At 31.8% G+C, this 17,420-nt stretch overlaps 1 protein-coding gene across 1 annotated transcript in view; it reads right to left on the bottom strand.

Annotated features, from left to right (window-relative positions):
• LOC129743787 (uncharacterized) overlaps window positions 1-16,828 on the bottom strand; it is a 61,155-nt gene extending 44,327 nt beyond the window's left edge. The window contains exons 1-2 of the mRNA XM_055735978.1: window positions 16,673-16,828; window positions 3,162-3,353 (exon numbers count right to left, since the gene is read on the bottom strand). Of these exons, the coding sequence (XP_055591953.1) occupies window positions 3,162-3,240 (79 nt within the window). The 5' untranslated portion in view covers window positions 3,241-3,353; window positions 16,673-16,828. The remainder of the gene's footprint in view (window positions 1-3,161; window positions 3,354-16,672) is intronic.
• Window positions 16,829-17,420: the final 592 nt, after the last annotated feature.

Raw genomic sequence — 17,420 nt, 5'->3', positions numbered from 1 at the left:
TTCTCCTCGTCGCCAAATGTAGTATCCAAGAAAAGGATCTGCTTCTAACTAAACCGTTAGCTCTTGTTGATAGTTTGAAGTAGAATGTTTATTGTTGTTCCCTATAACATCGAGTGTTGCTTTGATGGACAAAATGGAAACTAGACAACCTTTGAATAAGTGACGATACTACAACACTAAAAATTCGAAGAAATAAATCCTCAGTTTTTGCTGTTTTAAGAAATATTTTTTTTATTTCACTTCCAGGTGGAAAAATCACTTTTTCTTTCAAGAATTTGATAGATCATGAAAAAATATGTACATGTTATGAAGACATGAAATGTCTATCGTTTACCGTTTGTCCGCTTATAATTTTTATTTCTTTTTAGGGGCCTTTACCCCTGTATGCACAGGACTTGAACCCTCAATTTCCGCTTCACGGTGAACATGATGGAATCGACCGACACGAGCGTACAAGTCTAGCTCCATCGGTCGACTTCCACTCATATTTCTCCAAATTTGGACTTTCCATCGATACATTCCATGTAGGTTTCCCGCATGCGTTCTTCCCTCCTATTGATCTCTCTTGTTTCTCTATCTATCACGTTAAAATCGGCATTTTCAAGACCCGGTAATCGGTATGTATATTCCAATCGTCGGTATAAATACCGAAACCAAATACCGAAGAATATTAAAAACTTTGCTATTTTGCTAGTATTGCGATTTCAAAACATCATATTTTCTTTATTATGTCAATCACTCTAATCACTAATATCATTTATTATTTTTATGCTACTTCTTTATACTAAAGACTACACAAGGGAACAGTTTTTTTTGGTGCCGATGATTTAATTTTGGCATTCTGAATTCAATTCATTTGTCAGATGTTCGATTTTGGTATCTAATAAACTAATAAACTTATAAAACTACATTAAAACTAAAACCTGATTTTGAATCATTTATTATATTTCAATCAATCCTGGATTAACATCTTGCCTAAATATTCTTGTTTCAGATATTCAACGTTGTTAAAAAATTAAATTCTTCAATTTTTGAAATTGGAATAAATATGATTACAACTTTTTCTTAAATCATTCAAGAAAGTCGTTGGGTCTCAAAATAAATCAAGATTAGCTCTCATGTTGTTTGCACCTCGAAATTTTTTAGTATTGTTGACTCGTGCAATTTACCACGAGCGTGCACTTATCTTGTATGGTCTATTAACGTCTTAAGCTGCTTCATTCTATGATCGGACCATTCGATGATCAAGAATCGATTAAAAGACAGCTTTTATTTATAAAACTGTGCTGATAAATTATTAAATCTATAAAACATAAAAATCAATGGAAACACTTAATTTTACTTATTTTATGATATTTCTATCACATTATGAACCTCAAAAACAATACATCGAGAGATTTCAGAAATTCGCTGAGCCGTATTTCAACATAAAATGATTATATGTGTAGATATAAAATTTTTCAGTTAGTTGAAGTGTCTTATTTGATTTTTTAAAATATAAAAAAGCGTTTTAATATAATATTCTCAAAAAGCGCAAAGTTAAACCTCAGATTTAGACCTCAATCTGTTGAAAATCTATGATCAAAATACTTGAATTCTAGAGTTTGTTTTGACTAATTCGTATGAGCCAACATAAACAAATGAGTTATTCACTGCAAACGATTGAAAAACATGTATTCTACGTTAGGTAAAAAATTGGTTTCATTTTATCAATAAATTAATTTTAAAACATGATTTGAATTTAAGACGTATGAACACTTTCTCATTTTTGAGCGCAATTTGGTTTTAACCATGATGAAAAATGACGTAAAACAACAATTCTTTGGGTTGGTTTTTGCGACGTTGAGCATTTTGGAAGGAAATTCATGAACAGGTGCTGAAATGTTAATTTATTTAAACGGGAATCGTTTAAAAGAGTGGTTCTGATTATCGCAGTGAAATAAATTTCATCATCATGTTACTGGGTAAGTGCAATAATCGTTAGTTTTATTTCTAAACTTTTTTTTCAGCCTGATAATTTTTCCCCCAACAGTGGCAGCCAACATAAAAGCTTCGGATGAGCTATTTCTGTGGTTTCTGAACTCCTTAAATGGTTATCAGAGTCACAGGAAGTAGTCAGTCATTTCCAGTTGAATAGGTACCTGATTCACAGTCCCTCGCAGCGCAGATTCCAAGCTGCAGCACAGATGTGATTAGGAGATTGCTAAACTCCAATGTAAAGAGAATAGGACGAAGCCCTCTCACCAATTCTGTAGACCGCATATCACCAGCAAACAACGCTTCAGGGATTCCAGCGTAAGTACACTTAATTTAATCCTCTTTTTTAAGATGCTTGAGAAATTACCGCTGCAAGAATTTCCTCTAATTACGTGCCAAAAATTGAGTCAAACCCCAGAGGAATCAAAATATGTTACAGTTTCAGAAATTTAGTACTTGAAGCAAATTAGCATAAATAAGCGAAGGTTTGGACAAAATAAGTCATGTTATCAGATTAAACAAACCAATTTGCGAAACGACGTTTGGGCCAAAACATCTAAATTTATGCCTGTATCTCTCTCACTGGCATATTTCTCATCTATGATTGTATCGCATACCATTTTTTCAAACAATTCTGAGTCACATTTTAAATACAATATTTGAAAATGTGTTACAAAACTTCATCAGATTTTCTCGAAACAAGTCGGGTGGCTCATACGACCTAATCAAATCAAACTCTAGAATTGATCATCCTTTAAGTCTTTGCATAGTTCATTTATCTTTATCGGTTGAAATTGAATGTAATTGAACAGAACAGCAATTTCTTTTTCATTAATATTATTTTATCCTCAAATTTTGTTGAAAATCCATTGATTTTTTTAATGAACTTTTTAAATGACCAGCTGTGGTCTTTAAAACCAAGCACTTTTATTATTTCAATATAAGCTCTCAATCTATCTGAATTCATATCAATCAAAAGTTTTTCAATACAATCAACAAAAGTTAATTTATCAAGTTATCTTTGACACCCATTTTTGGACTTTTTTGCTTTAAAATATCTATAATTTTTATTATGTTTGATTAAGGGCATTCTTTGAATCCTAAATTTAGTGTTATTTTTTTTAAAATAAAAGCTTACAGATACGTCTAAATTCAGTAATTAATAGTAAACAATCGCTACTTACTTCTTTTCTCTGCGTTGATTTCAGCTACCAAGAGTGCAACAAGAAGCACAATCACACTTAATCGCCTCCAGTTGCCCATGGTGAGAAACCGTATTATCACTCTGTCTGGCGTTCGTGTTTACAGCCGTAGCATCAGTCCTGGTGATTCACTATTTCATCCTTAGCTCTCCGTGGCGTTGGAAGATTAAAATCCTACAGGGGTTGAGACGGAATAGGAAAAGAAATCAAGGTACAGACTCCAAGCCATTGCTGGTATACGTAATCAAACATTGATAACGGTCGTTCCAGAATGTTGTGATGGTCAATGGCACATATTTATAGAATAATCACAACTTCTGGAAGTCGGTCAACGTATTTTGAGGCGCACTTATCACTGACACGTTTCTCGGTTCACGTCAGAATCATGCTAGGAGGTCCGATTGTGAGCTGGCAGAATAATCTTCTTTCCTGGACCGGCTCGGTCAGAGTAATCAATTTGCACACATACACTGTTATTTCTCAACGGAGACTCTTCATTTACTTCTTAAACTTATTTATTAGGAAAGAATTTCTAAAGTGTGGTTTAAGATTTTAGTTTTGATTTAGTCATAATAACAACTTTTCGTGAAATTTGTACCGTTAACTGGAGTATCATGCAACACTTTTCAACATCAACGGCTTCTCAAAGCTCAATGTCCAAAGTTAATCATACCGCTTGTACATTAACCGTTTGAAGGTGGATGGGACATCAAATTGACGTAGTCAGGAAAAATATTTGTTTCACCAGTAATTTTCAAATTTACAAAAACATACGATTCTCACACTAGGTACTAAGAAAAAGGGGTAAGTTGCAACAAACTTTGTAATTCGTTAAAAATCAAATGAAAAGTTTGAAAATTTGGAGTTTTTGCAACATTTGTAATGTCATGAAGTATATAGCACAAACTGCAGTAGTTTTTGGTATTGTACGAATTAAATTTTACATTTTTTCTGTTAAAAATGCTTTTAAAAATGCAATAGGGTGCTGCACACATTTAGGGGTAAAAAACCGACTGAAGATTCAACTAGCTGAAATCATAAAAATTAATGTTTGGATGGATGAAATTTTGAAATTATCAAACGCGTGATCCAAAAAATCATATCTACCAGCATATGGAATCGAGATTTAAATGGTGAACCTTTGATTCATTTCAGCTCAGACTGGTAACTGAATTATGAAAATATTTATTTAAAATAATAAGGTGATTGTCCGAAATATATGATTACACCAACAGTGTTGTTTTAGGATAATAAAAGCAATATAAAGTTTTAAGGTGTTATCATAAAGCCAGTTCACCATACTGGGTAAAGCTTTTACGGCATCGAGAAATGTAAAAATTAGTATCTATATCTATTGTCGATGTTTTTTAATTTTCTCTTAGAATCAAAAACCTTAAAAACAATCTCACTACGTGAAAAACTATGTCATGATCATATTGTTAGCATTAAATGATAACTTTATTACATTATATTGAAAGTAAAACTGAACAAGTGTTGTGGTATACAAATCTAACCCTGCTGTTGCATGATGCCCTGTTTGACGGTACTCTTTATCAAAATTTAATAAAAAAAACTCGTTCACCTAGGCCAGTGGTCGGCAACCTTTTGAGACAGAAGAGCCAAAAATTGCAAATTAAGGAAATGTCAAACTTTCAAAGAGCCGCAATTAATTTTATCCTTACTACAAATAATGTTGATCGCTAAGATACATTGCATCCTGATGTTAACTCAGTTTTATCATCCTTTTTCACAACGCCACAGATTTTCGTTGTTTTATTGGCAAACGGAAGCGATTTTCTTTCTTCTGAATAATACATTTTCATAACGGGTACAGCTTAGAAACGTTGAAATTTTGGCGATTTACCATTGTGACCTAATAAAATTTATCATTTTAAACTTTGGTGCAATTCTTTCCTAACAACTTTTCCCAGATAAAAAATAGACTTTCGATGTGTTCTGTTGTAATATTAAAAAGAAGCATTGAAAATTTTATATCATAAAAATGCATACTACAAGATGTAAATTAATATCAAAAATAACTATGCGAGGGTTAGTCACAATTATTTTTTCTTCAAATTCTATAAAAAAGCCCTAAAATTTTTTGGGTTTTGAATATCCGTTATAACCCATTGAGGTTCATTTGTTTGTTATGCGCATAAAACTATCATTTTAAATCGATGAATATTTTTCGGGTCCTAGAATAAATAATCCAACAAATTTTAATTCATAAATACTCATTTTACGGAATGAAAAACACTAGTCGAAATTTGACAAAATGTAACAATCGGTCGCGAGATGTGGTCTATAAAATGTGGGTATAAAATTTATTTTAAATTTTTTCATTACAAGCATTCCAATTCAGCTTTCTAGTTCTCATTTTAATTTCTGATAAAATTAAAAAATAATATATTTTTCGATAACGAAGATTAAAGTTTAAATTCTCAATTCTGTTCAAAATCGTAACCCTTCCAAGTTGTTTCTTCTCCATACGAATGAAATCTCAAGAATAATGTCTAAACCTCAGAGTCTAAAATATATCATGGATTCAGATTGATCCTTCTGTCAAAGTTTCTATGAATTCTAATCACAAATTCATATTTTGAATTTTTAAACAATTAGTGATTTGGAATTTAATCTATTTGATTTATTCAAACAGATATTTTAATTTGTTGAATGAATTCTCAGTTTTTACTTGCGAATTTGTTAAACATGATAGAAGTTTGTTGGCGGTTTCCTGGCCGAAAATGTAAACAAATTTTAATGATATAAGATTTGTTGTGTGAATAATTTATTCTTATTTTTCAATACATCAAAACAAAACAATTTCAAATATTTTAAATAGTCAAAAACTAATTTTTAAAATACTTTTTATTCTTTGTAGATTTGCTGTATTTCAGTGTATCTTGAATTTTAGGAATCGCCAAGAATAGATTCTACCGATGATGTAGAAATATCCTGAAGTCCAATAAAAGTTTTGATAGGTATCTCGGATCTTCGTGAACGATAATATATAATAATACATAATAATAGACATTCGCTTCTTCGAATCTATTTTTTAAACTCAAATTTTAATTTTTTGACGTTATTTTGGTCATCACTTCATAGAACAAACTGAAACCAAAATTCTTATAAAGACTTAGAAATCAAAATCAACTATTAGAACAGCCATGACGTTTTAAAAATAATTGCAGAATTAGATATTAGGTTTGGAATTAAAAAAAAGATGTAAAAGTTGTTAGAAGATATATTAAAGTTTATGGAAGAAAATGCTTCTTTACCAAATAAAGTTTCTCCTTCGAATAAATACCTTGAAAATATTCATATTATACATGAAATTCTAAAATAAGACCAGCATGTTCCCGGTTTACAAAAATATTTTTTGACAAACTTGAAAATTTTGTTCACTTGAATTCATGTTCAAAATTCGAACGAAGAATTAGATTTTTTCATGGGTTTGAAAAGGAACATTGAGAGATGGAATTCAATATTTGAAAAATTTAAAAACAAAATGTTTTAAGAAAGAAATTTTAATGCACAAAACAATTATTATCAGTATTCAAAGCAATATTAAAATCATCATCTGATATTCATATTTGATCAGAACGGTGGTAAATCAAATTTATTTTTAAAATATTCAATTCAAGAAAAACAAACTCAATTTCATAATCTCAACAGTGAGGGCTTTATTTGAGATTAAAAAATGCTCGGTTTTTATCCGCTTAAATCAAAAAATCAAATTCAACGGAAAACTTCCCGTGCCAGTGATGAAAAATTTCTCCAGGCTTCCAAATGCTATATCAGACTTTTATGAAGAACGTTAACTGATTTCTAAATCTCAACTTGGTTGCAAACTGACAAGATGCTGTTAATTTGTTCTATAGTAGTTTTTTGGTTTCTTTTTTTTATGATTCGTTTATTTGAAACGGCTTATACCGAAGGTTTTAAGGAGCCAAAGTCAGTTTTTTTTGTATTTACAATTCATTGTTAAGAACTATAATAGATATAGGGAAATAGTAAAATATTGTTTAAAGAGGTTGATAGCTTTTAAGAAGAGGTAGATTTCGAACATGTAATCAAGGTCTATCACAGCTAATACATCTCTTACAGGGGTGTAGGGTGGTTTTCCTCGGGCCCGGAGGGAGTCCAATAAATCCGTTCTGGCGGCTAGATGGACCTCACAATGGTTTCTTTTAGAATCCTGGAAAATATTATCTGAACTGAAGGAACTTATGTTGCGTCTGTTTACTCTAAAAAATGTCGAAGATTTTCAAAATTTTCAAACATTGAGCTAAAGAGCCGCAGCTATACATCCAAAGAGCCGCATGCTGCTCGCGAGCCGCAGGTTGCCGACCTATGACCAAGGCTGTAGAAACAAAGGGGATTTTGGGGGTTAAACTAGGCTTGCCAGATACTTTCAGAAAAAAGCGGGACATTTCACGACAAAAAAGCGGGACACAGCCGAAAAAAGCGGGACATTTTAGAAACTCTTAGAAAAGCTTGATTGTATAGCAAACTTATATTTACGTATGTATACCATTAGCCAATGTTGTTCATAGAAAGTACACATACACTAAACTCAGTTTTCTTACATGATTACTATTTACATAATTTTTTGCCACCGTTATTTTCCATGGTTCTCACGGATTAAAACGTTATTTGAAATAAAATATTTCGAGTCATACAGCAGATTTAAACCCTTGTAAAAAACCTTTGTGTAATTTGTATAAAAATTGGTATGTTTGTTAATTTGTTCAAAAATTTTAAAACCTAAGAAAAGAAAACATTCGATTTGTTGAAAAAAATCTTACTCTATTTAAAAAAAAAAAAAAAAATTAAATCTACTAGCAATCTCGATCCAAATTCAAGTTTAAGTTTGAGATTTGGCTCTTGATAAAACTACAATAACAATTTTAATAGATTTTTTTACGGGATATTAGATAAATGTTTCTTTATCCACAATTACTTTCGTTGAAATGAATTCCTTAAATAAAATCCTGTGGTTGTTGTTTTTTTTTTAAATAAAAACTGATTGAATTTAGTTTTAAAAAAATTGAAATTTTGAAATAATAACAAAAATTATAAGAATGCAATCTCTTGCAATTTGCAATCTGATTTTTGAATGTTTATTCTGTATCTGAATTCTGAACCTGAATATGAATTCAGGTTCAGAGTTCAGCATTAATATTCCAAATTCAGATTAAGCTCATGAATAAGTAAACAAGTTTACTAATTATGAAATTATATTTTGGGATTTTTTTCCTAGTTTCAATACGATTTCTGGAATTTTAGAAAACGAATTTTGAAATCAGATTTCAGATCAATATTTCGATATAAGCCAAGAATTGCAACCTGTTTTCAAGCCCTCAATCATCAATCCAGTATTTTGTATTTGATGTCTTAGGTTTCAATATGAATTCATTATGTCATTTTTATATTTTTTATCTGAATATAAATATGAATTTCGAAAGATGAATTTAATTTTAAGTTTATTTCGGCGATACCTACATTCCTGAAGTTCGGATTTAAAAATTTTGCGGCGCTGTGATGGTCTGAAAAGGACTACCTTGCCTATTTTTTTTCTTCAGATGTCTGAAAAGCGTGTATTTGAGAAATTTACAAAGAAAAAGGATATGGTAAAAATATTTTCACACAATCACCTCGAAAATCTTCCTATGTCGACTTGAAAATTCATAAACTGTTGCTTTTTCTGAATTTTTTTGCTCAATTAGATCAGAAATATAAGGAGACTCACTAGAATGTTCACGTTTTTCGATCAAACGAATAGTTTTTGAAAGCACACGTTTGTAACTGCCTTGATTCCAGATGATCATAGCCTTAATTAGGTGTTTTTTTTTCATATTCGAAGAAAAAATTATTGTAACTATGGATCAAATTTTGAATGAAATGCGAACTTAAAATCAAGAATCCAAAACTGCGAAGTATGAAAACAAAAATACAATTTTGATTTTGATGATAGGGAACCAGAACCCTGAAACGATTTTAAGATATTAAAATTAAGAATTCAGTAATGAATTTCTATCATCAAGTATAGAATATTTTGTAAATCTGTGGCAGAGTTCTTCATACATTGGTTGAACGTGCAAGAACGCTAAACTGAATCAGAATCTTACTGTAATGCTAAGACCTTTAGAGTTATTCAGTAGGGGAGAGTGGGGATACTTGATCCCCTTTTCTTATTTTCACCATATCTTTTTGGAAAAATTTAGCAACTCGCCGTCTTTGACATTTTCTGACAGCTTGTAACTTCAAGTTTTTATGCTTCAAAAATTAGAACGATACTTGAACCCGTTGATGAACTAGAAGCATTTTCGTGGGAGTAAAAAATTACGATTTTTCTGAAGTTAGGGGAGACTTGATCCCCTATTGAAGGAGACTTGATCTTTTATTCAGGAAGCCCTAATCCTTGTATAAAAATCAAACAAAACCTTAAGATAGAATTTTAATTGACTATTTTGGTCATGTTTGTTCTCATTTCACAATATATAGCAGACATAAGAAGAAAATTCTCTAACTTTGTCTCAACGCAAATAACATTGCATACTTAAAGGCGCTATTTTTTATAATTAAGAGAAAATTAATTATTTTGCTCTTTTCTTCAGACAATTGTTTGATAAATATTAGTTTTTGGATAAATATTAGTAATTTCGTAATCAGCAATCATAACGATCAATTCAGAAGAAGAATATGCCGTTTGGAAGGGGGATCAATTGTACCCAACTCTGGGGGATCAATTGAACCCATAATCAACATTTTAGAAAACTTTTTCTGAAAAAAGTTGAAAGTTTTCCATTGCTTTGAAAATATGGCATTATGAAGTTCATTTTACGCTCGAACGATTGATACATTGGAACAAATATTTTTCTCATAATTTTCCCATGTAAGGAACATTTTAAAGTGATGAAAAAAGATCTTCAAGTTACATTTTGTGAAATTTTTCAAACAAAGTTCAATTACTCAAACAATTATTTTGTTAACAAAATTTAAACTACAAGCATTTTTATTTTGCTCATTTTGGCACATTTTTCTAGAACATTTGATCTTTGTAAGACATTCCAGTTTCGAGATATAGCTAAGGAATCAAGTATCCCCAGGGATCAAGTATCCTCATTCTCCCCTATTGTCTTATATTAACAAGGAAAAATGCAGCTTATTTAAAAAAAAGACGTAGGTATTTGAAAGATTTTCTGTACTGAACTAATAAATCTAATTTGAGACTAAAGTTTCATTTTTTCCACTGTAAGTCAGCTTTGTAAAAATATTCCAAGAAAGAAAGCGGGACATTTTAAGGAAAATGCGGGACAGCGCACAGTGGTTCAAAATAAAAAAAAGTGGGAAAAAATTATTAAAAAGCTTTTTTGTTAAAGATTATTGGCGGCAAGTTGAAAAAAATAATAAATTAGAATTTTTTTCAAAATTTGCTATTTTTTCAATAATTGCTGAAACGGGGTTTGAGCTTTATACTAGGAAATTGAATATTTTTCAATTATTCATGAATATTTCTGTTAAAAGTAAGTATGGGCTCCTAAATTCCTATATATTAGTTGGATGAATATTAAAACTGATGTTTTAAGGTGAATTTGCATATGTATTGAAGCAAACAATGCTAGGTTAACTCTGTATAAATATTTTAAAATTTGCATTTTTAAACCAAACAGCGTTCCACTCAATGACTTCGTATTCAAAATATAGCAAAAACTAGCAGCTGATTTTAAGATATGTTTTTGATGAGGCTTTCACCTATCCAACGGTGTAGAATTTACCACGGCGATCGACAGCGCAAGCTTTATTTTTGCTTTCGAAAAATAAATAGAGTAAATAGAAATTTTTTATCATCTAATTTTGGGTTTTCAATCAAGCGAAACTTTATTAGTTCATGATATTAAGGACGTTTTTTTTATCTTCAAAGTGTGAATAAGGTTATAATACATCACTTCGATATAAACATTTATTAATTTTTAAAGATTTATATGCTTTTTTAAGTTGTTTTGGCCTGAGAATAAAAAATCCAATTTTTAATTCTTGTGTTAAAGTTGTCGTTCATGTTTGTTTCATAGAAGGTGTATAAAAGGTCCTAGAAAATATCTAAATACATCATAACGTTCCTAGAATGTTGAAGATTCGATTCCAACATAAAAAATTTGGTTGTTGCTGACTTGAAAAATTGACTTTTTTCCGGCTTTTTGGGGATTTGAACCACTGTGCAGCGGGACATTCAACAAAAAAGCGGGACATGTCCCGCTTTTGCGGGACGGATGGCAACCCTAGGTTAAACTCCCTCCCTCCCTCCATCATCAAAAATGCAAAGCAAATGTTTTTCTTTAAACTAAAAATTCCAATTCAGTTTTCGATGAACGACTCAAATGGTTCATCAAGATTCACAACGTTGACTCAGAACCTCGATAAAAAATTCTAAACTAAATACTTGATAGAAATTCAGTCCCGAATATCGAATAAGATAAGACTAAGACTGCCAAAACGCCCAGATTTGCACTTCATTTGAAAAATTCAACATAAATTTAAATAAAGTCATTTAAATTATGCGTCACAATTTGCGTCTTATTTTACGTCTAATTTTATTGAGTAAATTTTATCAAACTTATTGTGATAGATCCTTCAAAGCTTAAAATATGATTTAATATAGACTTAAAAGATTGACGGATGTTGGAAAAAATATCCCAGATTTGCACAGGTCGGATACATGGCGAAAAAATATCAGGAAAGGTTAGGCTTGACTCATTCCGAATTCAGTGGTTCCAAATTTGCTTATAAGCATTAAAATTTGATGTCTGGGGTGAGAATTTGAATTTGATTGTATTGATACTGAACTTCAGTTTGGAACATTATTGAGAAAAAAAGTCTGGAATCGAAATTCGGCTTTGGAATATCATCCTTTCGGAATATGAAAAGAAAATATTTAATACTAGCTGAGCCGGTGTGCTTTGCTATCCCTTTCATGAAAAAAATTAAGTTCGTTAAAATTATTATAATTAAAATAATCTTTCTTTTTTTTTGCAAACTTTTTTCCATGATATCCGAGCTTCTTGATTGTCTTAAGTCGCAACTTAACTTGAAGGTTGAAGGAGCCACTCTTTAGAGATAAAAAATAGGAGGGATGTTCAATAGTCAATACAATATAATAAACTTTTTGAAGGGACAGGAGTATTAGGATACAGGAAAATTTGTACATAGTCAAAAAATGTATCAAATTTTATGAAAACTCTAAGACTTTGGTTTTGATAATATTATGTTTGTTCCATTTATTGAAGAGTCTTAATTCATTAAAATGGGAAGCGTCTATCAAAAGAATATATCTAGAGTTTTTTTTGATTACGTCGTATGAACAATTATAAACAAAAATGAGTTAGTGACTGCAAACGGTTGATACACATGCATTCTTTATTAGATAAAAACTTGGTTTCATTTAAACAATAAATAACTTTAATATTATGATTTGATTTTAAGACGTATGAAGACTTTATAACTTTTGATGCAACTTGGTTTTAACGACCTTTCGCGTTGCCCAGCATTGCCGTGCATGCAAAAGGACCTAAAAACACAGTTCGACGAGTTGGGTTATCCGTCCTTTTGCATCTTCGCAGAAAGTACGGTAGCAAAGAACTGAAAAACTTAATATAATCGGAAAGATATCTTTAGTGTGAGTGGTTGTAGCTATCTCAGTGGAAAAAATTGTTGCTGGTAAGTGAAAAACACATTACTTTTAGGATAAGCAAATTCTTAATTTATATTTTTTACCACAGTGGAAGCCAAATAAACTTGAGCGCTTTTGTATGTGTTCCCTTATTCCTTGAGCGGTTATCGGAGGCGCCAGATAATAACCAGCAATGTAAAACCAACGTTAAAGAAAGTTTTCTGAAGTCAGTCGTTCGCAGTCCCTTTTCGGCAGGCCTCTTAGAGGACACTCGCACACATCACTGCTGCTTTCTGCTGCTACCCGAGGTTAAATTTAGTACCTGAACAGGAAATTAAGAGGTAACTTTCAAATGGAATACAGTTATAGGAAAACTTTTAAAAAGTTGCAAAACGACGTTTGCGCCAAAAATGGTATGCAGAAGGTCGCAAGTGCATGTTTTCTCGAACAACTATACTGATGCTTATAACAAACACGCTAGGACAAATCTCACATATTCTTATAGCGCATACTTGATTGCTATGCCATTCAGAGCGATACTTTAAATACAAGATTAAAAAATGTCTTACGAAACTTCAACATCGATTTTCTCGAAACTCGTCAGGTGGCTCATACCACCTAATCAAAACAAACTCTAGATATCATCTGACTTTTTAAAAACTTATTTGTCAATTCAATAATTCTCACTATGTCAAAACGCTTACGTTTATCATTTTCTTAACAAAAATCCAAATGACAAATTTTTATTGGATTGTATGGGAGCCCCCCCCCCCCCTTTTAGAATTTGCAGGGGTTTGAAAGTATATTAGAAACCATTCCCGATCTTGAAAACGGCTTCATAGCATATTTCACGTTGAGCGGTTCAGGAGTTTCCGAAAATTGTTCGAATTTTGTCATATTATTATTAATTTGGTATGGGAGCCCCCTCTTTTTGGATTCGATGGGCTTTAAAGTGTTATGGAAACCATTCCCGGTCTTGAAAACAGCTACATGCAATATTTCATGTTAATGGGTTCAGTAGTTTCCAAAAAATGTTAAACTGTGTAATTTTTTTTTGTAAATTTTGTATGGGAGCCACCCTTTTTGGATTCGGAAAGGTTTGAAAGTATTTAAGAAACTATTCCTGGTCTTGAAAACGGTTTGACACCAAATTTTATGTTGATCGGTTCAGAAGTTTCCAAAAATTGATCAAATTGTGTCACATTCTTATGAATTTTGTATGGGAGCCCCCCTCTCTTTAAGTCGGAGCGGTTTGAAAGTATTTTAGAAACCATCTCCGACCCCGAAGACTCTTACATACTGCATTTCACATTGATCGGTTCAGTAGTTTTCGAGTCTATAGGGAACAGACAGACAGACAAACTTCAATTTTATATATAGGTATAGATAGATAACGAACCATTTCGGGGATTTAAAATTTTTACTTTTGATTCTTATGCAGAATTGGATCTGAAGAAAGTTTCACAATGGTGATCAAAAATTGAAAATATAGTTTCATCATTCGCAATCTTCCTTCAGATTCACAAGTTCAATTTCGAATAAATTACTGAACAGAGAATTTACAATTTTTTCTTATTCAACTGGAAATCGGAAATTAAACATATTGAAGTTTTTGGCAAAGTTGTAAATGATAAGATATTGGAAAAAGGGACAGGTTTTGAATGCCCATATCAGGCAGGTCAAATGCCTATAGAAAAAAAGAATAGATCAGTCTTAGCAATTTTTTACTTTTATCATTGAAACGTTAAATTTACACTTTTATCACAATTTTACAGTGAAAACAGGAAAGCTTAATACTAATCCCATAAAAATACGATATGAACGAAATATTATCATGAAATATGGCCATATGGAACACCTAACTATGTTTCATGCAACAGAACTAGTGATAACTGAAATTTCGACAAAATTGCAGCCTTGACGTATGCTTCACATCCGTTTCTACCATGTTCAATTAAAAATATCAAAATATTTCAAGTGTAAATGAAATATACCAAAAAAACATAAATATGCGCATTTAGCCCGCCGGTTTCGAGAATCGGTTATTTGTACTGCTTTTATTATAAAATTATTTTCATAAATACTGTAAGAGATTTTTAACGAAAAATTGCTCTAACGTATTTAAAACAGATGTTCGCTTATGTGCATATTGTTTTCAGACTCCTATCTTTCTGAATATGGGAGAAAATGAGTACTTTCCTTAATATGCGCATTTATCCCGCCTCTCCCCTACCATTCTGGTATTGTTTCAATCAAAGTCTGCTTTATCTTTGTTAAAGGGAAAACTGTTCTAGATTTGCCGGGTTCCAGCATTTGACTTTGAGTTTTTGACCCAGGGCTAAATATTTTCATCACAATACTAGAGTTGCAACAATATTGTGAAAAAATAATACTTTATATGGATGGTCTTGGGGCATTTTGTTAAAAAATAAATATAAAGAATAAAATGGATGTTCTGTGAAAAACAAATTTTCTTTTCGATCTTTTCGATCGATTCCGCGAAATCAGTAGTTGAACCATCCGATTTCGGAATTTTCTTGCATGCAAAATGTATATAATGATCTTCGCTCATATTAAAATCCATAAAAAATTTAAACTCTTTGCGTTAACCCAGGAATAAACCAAATTATTTCATATTTTACACTGATGGTTAGTGATTGAAAAAGCAACGAAAAATGGATGCCAATCATTGAATTTTTTTTTGCAATGGTCTATGTATATCCATGGACTTATATCTTTACAAATATTAACAGTTCTCTTACTATCATTCGAATTTGTATCAGTAATCATCCTTAAGATATTACCAAGTATGAAACTTTTCATCCTGTCGAAATCTCAATTTTCCGACATAAGATTTACTTGACAGTCTCACAGATTGTTGTGCTTCATGCCTTCATAGTTAAATGGCAGAACATATATGTCATTTAATAGGTACATTAAATATTTAAGAAGATCAATAGGTACTCGAAACAACCGTTTTCTTAGCACTTTAGATTTTTCCAGCACTATTCATTTTTTCAATTCCATATTTTCTAATTTTTAAGTTTTCGCACTACGAAACACTGTAGCGTGGCGTGGTATTTGTTGTTTCTTCTCAATCACTTAATCCGTTGATAAGCAGCCCAAGCACAATTTTAGATTCAGATTGGTTGTAAACATTTTTCGTAGCGATCAGGATCGGTGTTGACTCTTTTCTAAATCCACAAATCATCATACACACATCAGGCTTCAGTATGCTGATAATTTTCAAACTCTGTTCAAATCAAACTTCCCCATTCATATTCCCAGAGTTGAATGATTTTTCTTCGGCTCAAGACACGAGCGTTGCTTCATTTTCAGTCGTTCATTATCAGGATTAAACTTGAACTTTGATTCCTTCGCTCACAATCTCTTCGATTTCAAAGTGAGTGCTCTGTCAAGACGAGATTTTTTACTTAACAATTTAAATTCTTAATTAAAATTTGTGTGAAATTGAACTTCTTCAACACTTTCTGATGCTTAGTTTATTGATTTAAAACTTAAATTGATATTTTCTTCCGAACGATGCAGGAATAAGCTACACAGGTATCTGGATTTTGGATCAATATCTATATTTTTCAACATTATTTGCTTCTATCCCACAGCATTTAATCCACCTTATCGATTTTTTCAAACTTTAACATTGATCATTTTCTATTTTAAAGCACAAACAGCGATTTAAATGTTACGTAATCAACTTCCACGTTGCACTTATTTTCAAATTTGGCGTTTTTTCAGCCTTTAACCGTTAACTTTTAACTTTTCCTCTGTGGAACACTTTCAAAATACGCTCTACTCAACGTACGTTTGATTGCAGCGCCCGATCCTTCAATGGCGGGATGGATATTAGGCAAACAAGATCAAAACACTTAATCCACTTGATTGATAATCCTCTGTTGACTGCTGGAGATGGGAAGGAGAATCAGACCGAACTGTAACGCACCGACTTAAAGAACGAACTGGCAAAATATTGTAGGGTCTTTCGTTCCGAAGCTGCTCCCGGGGAAGATGATGTGTTGTTATCAGCGTTCCGATGTCAAAGGTCTCTTGCTTGGAGCGAACTAACTCTACGTTTACACGAGCATAAGCCGGCCATTGATTGGTGAGCATCAAACGTCATCATCGGTAGGACATCCCGAGCGAGGAAAAGCTACATACCACTAATTTCAGGGATTTGGAGCGATTTCGAAGCATAAACAGTAAACGGAAATCGCTGAGTTCGATATTTACTCTATCGACTTTTCAGATAGATAGATAGATGGGGTAAGATAGGGTAGAATGATCCCATTTTCTTATTTTCATCATATCTTTTTGGAAAAAATAAGCAGCTCGCCTTTTTGGCATTTTCTGAAAGCGTGTGATTTCAAGTTTAAATGCTCTGAAAGCTAGAACGGTTCATATATGAACTTAAGGGTGTCCACGATGAAATTGCCACACACAAAATTGATTCGCTAAATTCGAGTTTTCATCCAATTGCCATCAAATTTTCAGGGATTGAAAAATAACTATTTAACTCAATTCTACCATTTTGTTCGTATTTTATAAACAGTCCA

Source organism: Uranotaenia lowii, chromosome 2, assembly GCF_029784155.1.
Source record: "Uranotaenia lowii strain MFRU-FL chromosome 2, ASM2978415v1, whole genome shotgun sequence".
Classification (NCBI taxonomy): domain Eukaryota; kingdom Metazoa; phylum Arthropoda; class Insecta; order Diptera; family Culicidae; genus Uranotaenia; species Uranotaenia lowii.
Note: the sequence above shows the minus strand (reverse complement) of the source record. Positions and strands in the feature narration are given on the sequence as shown.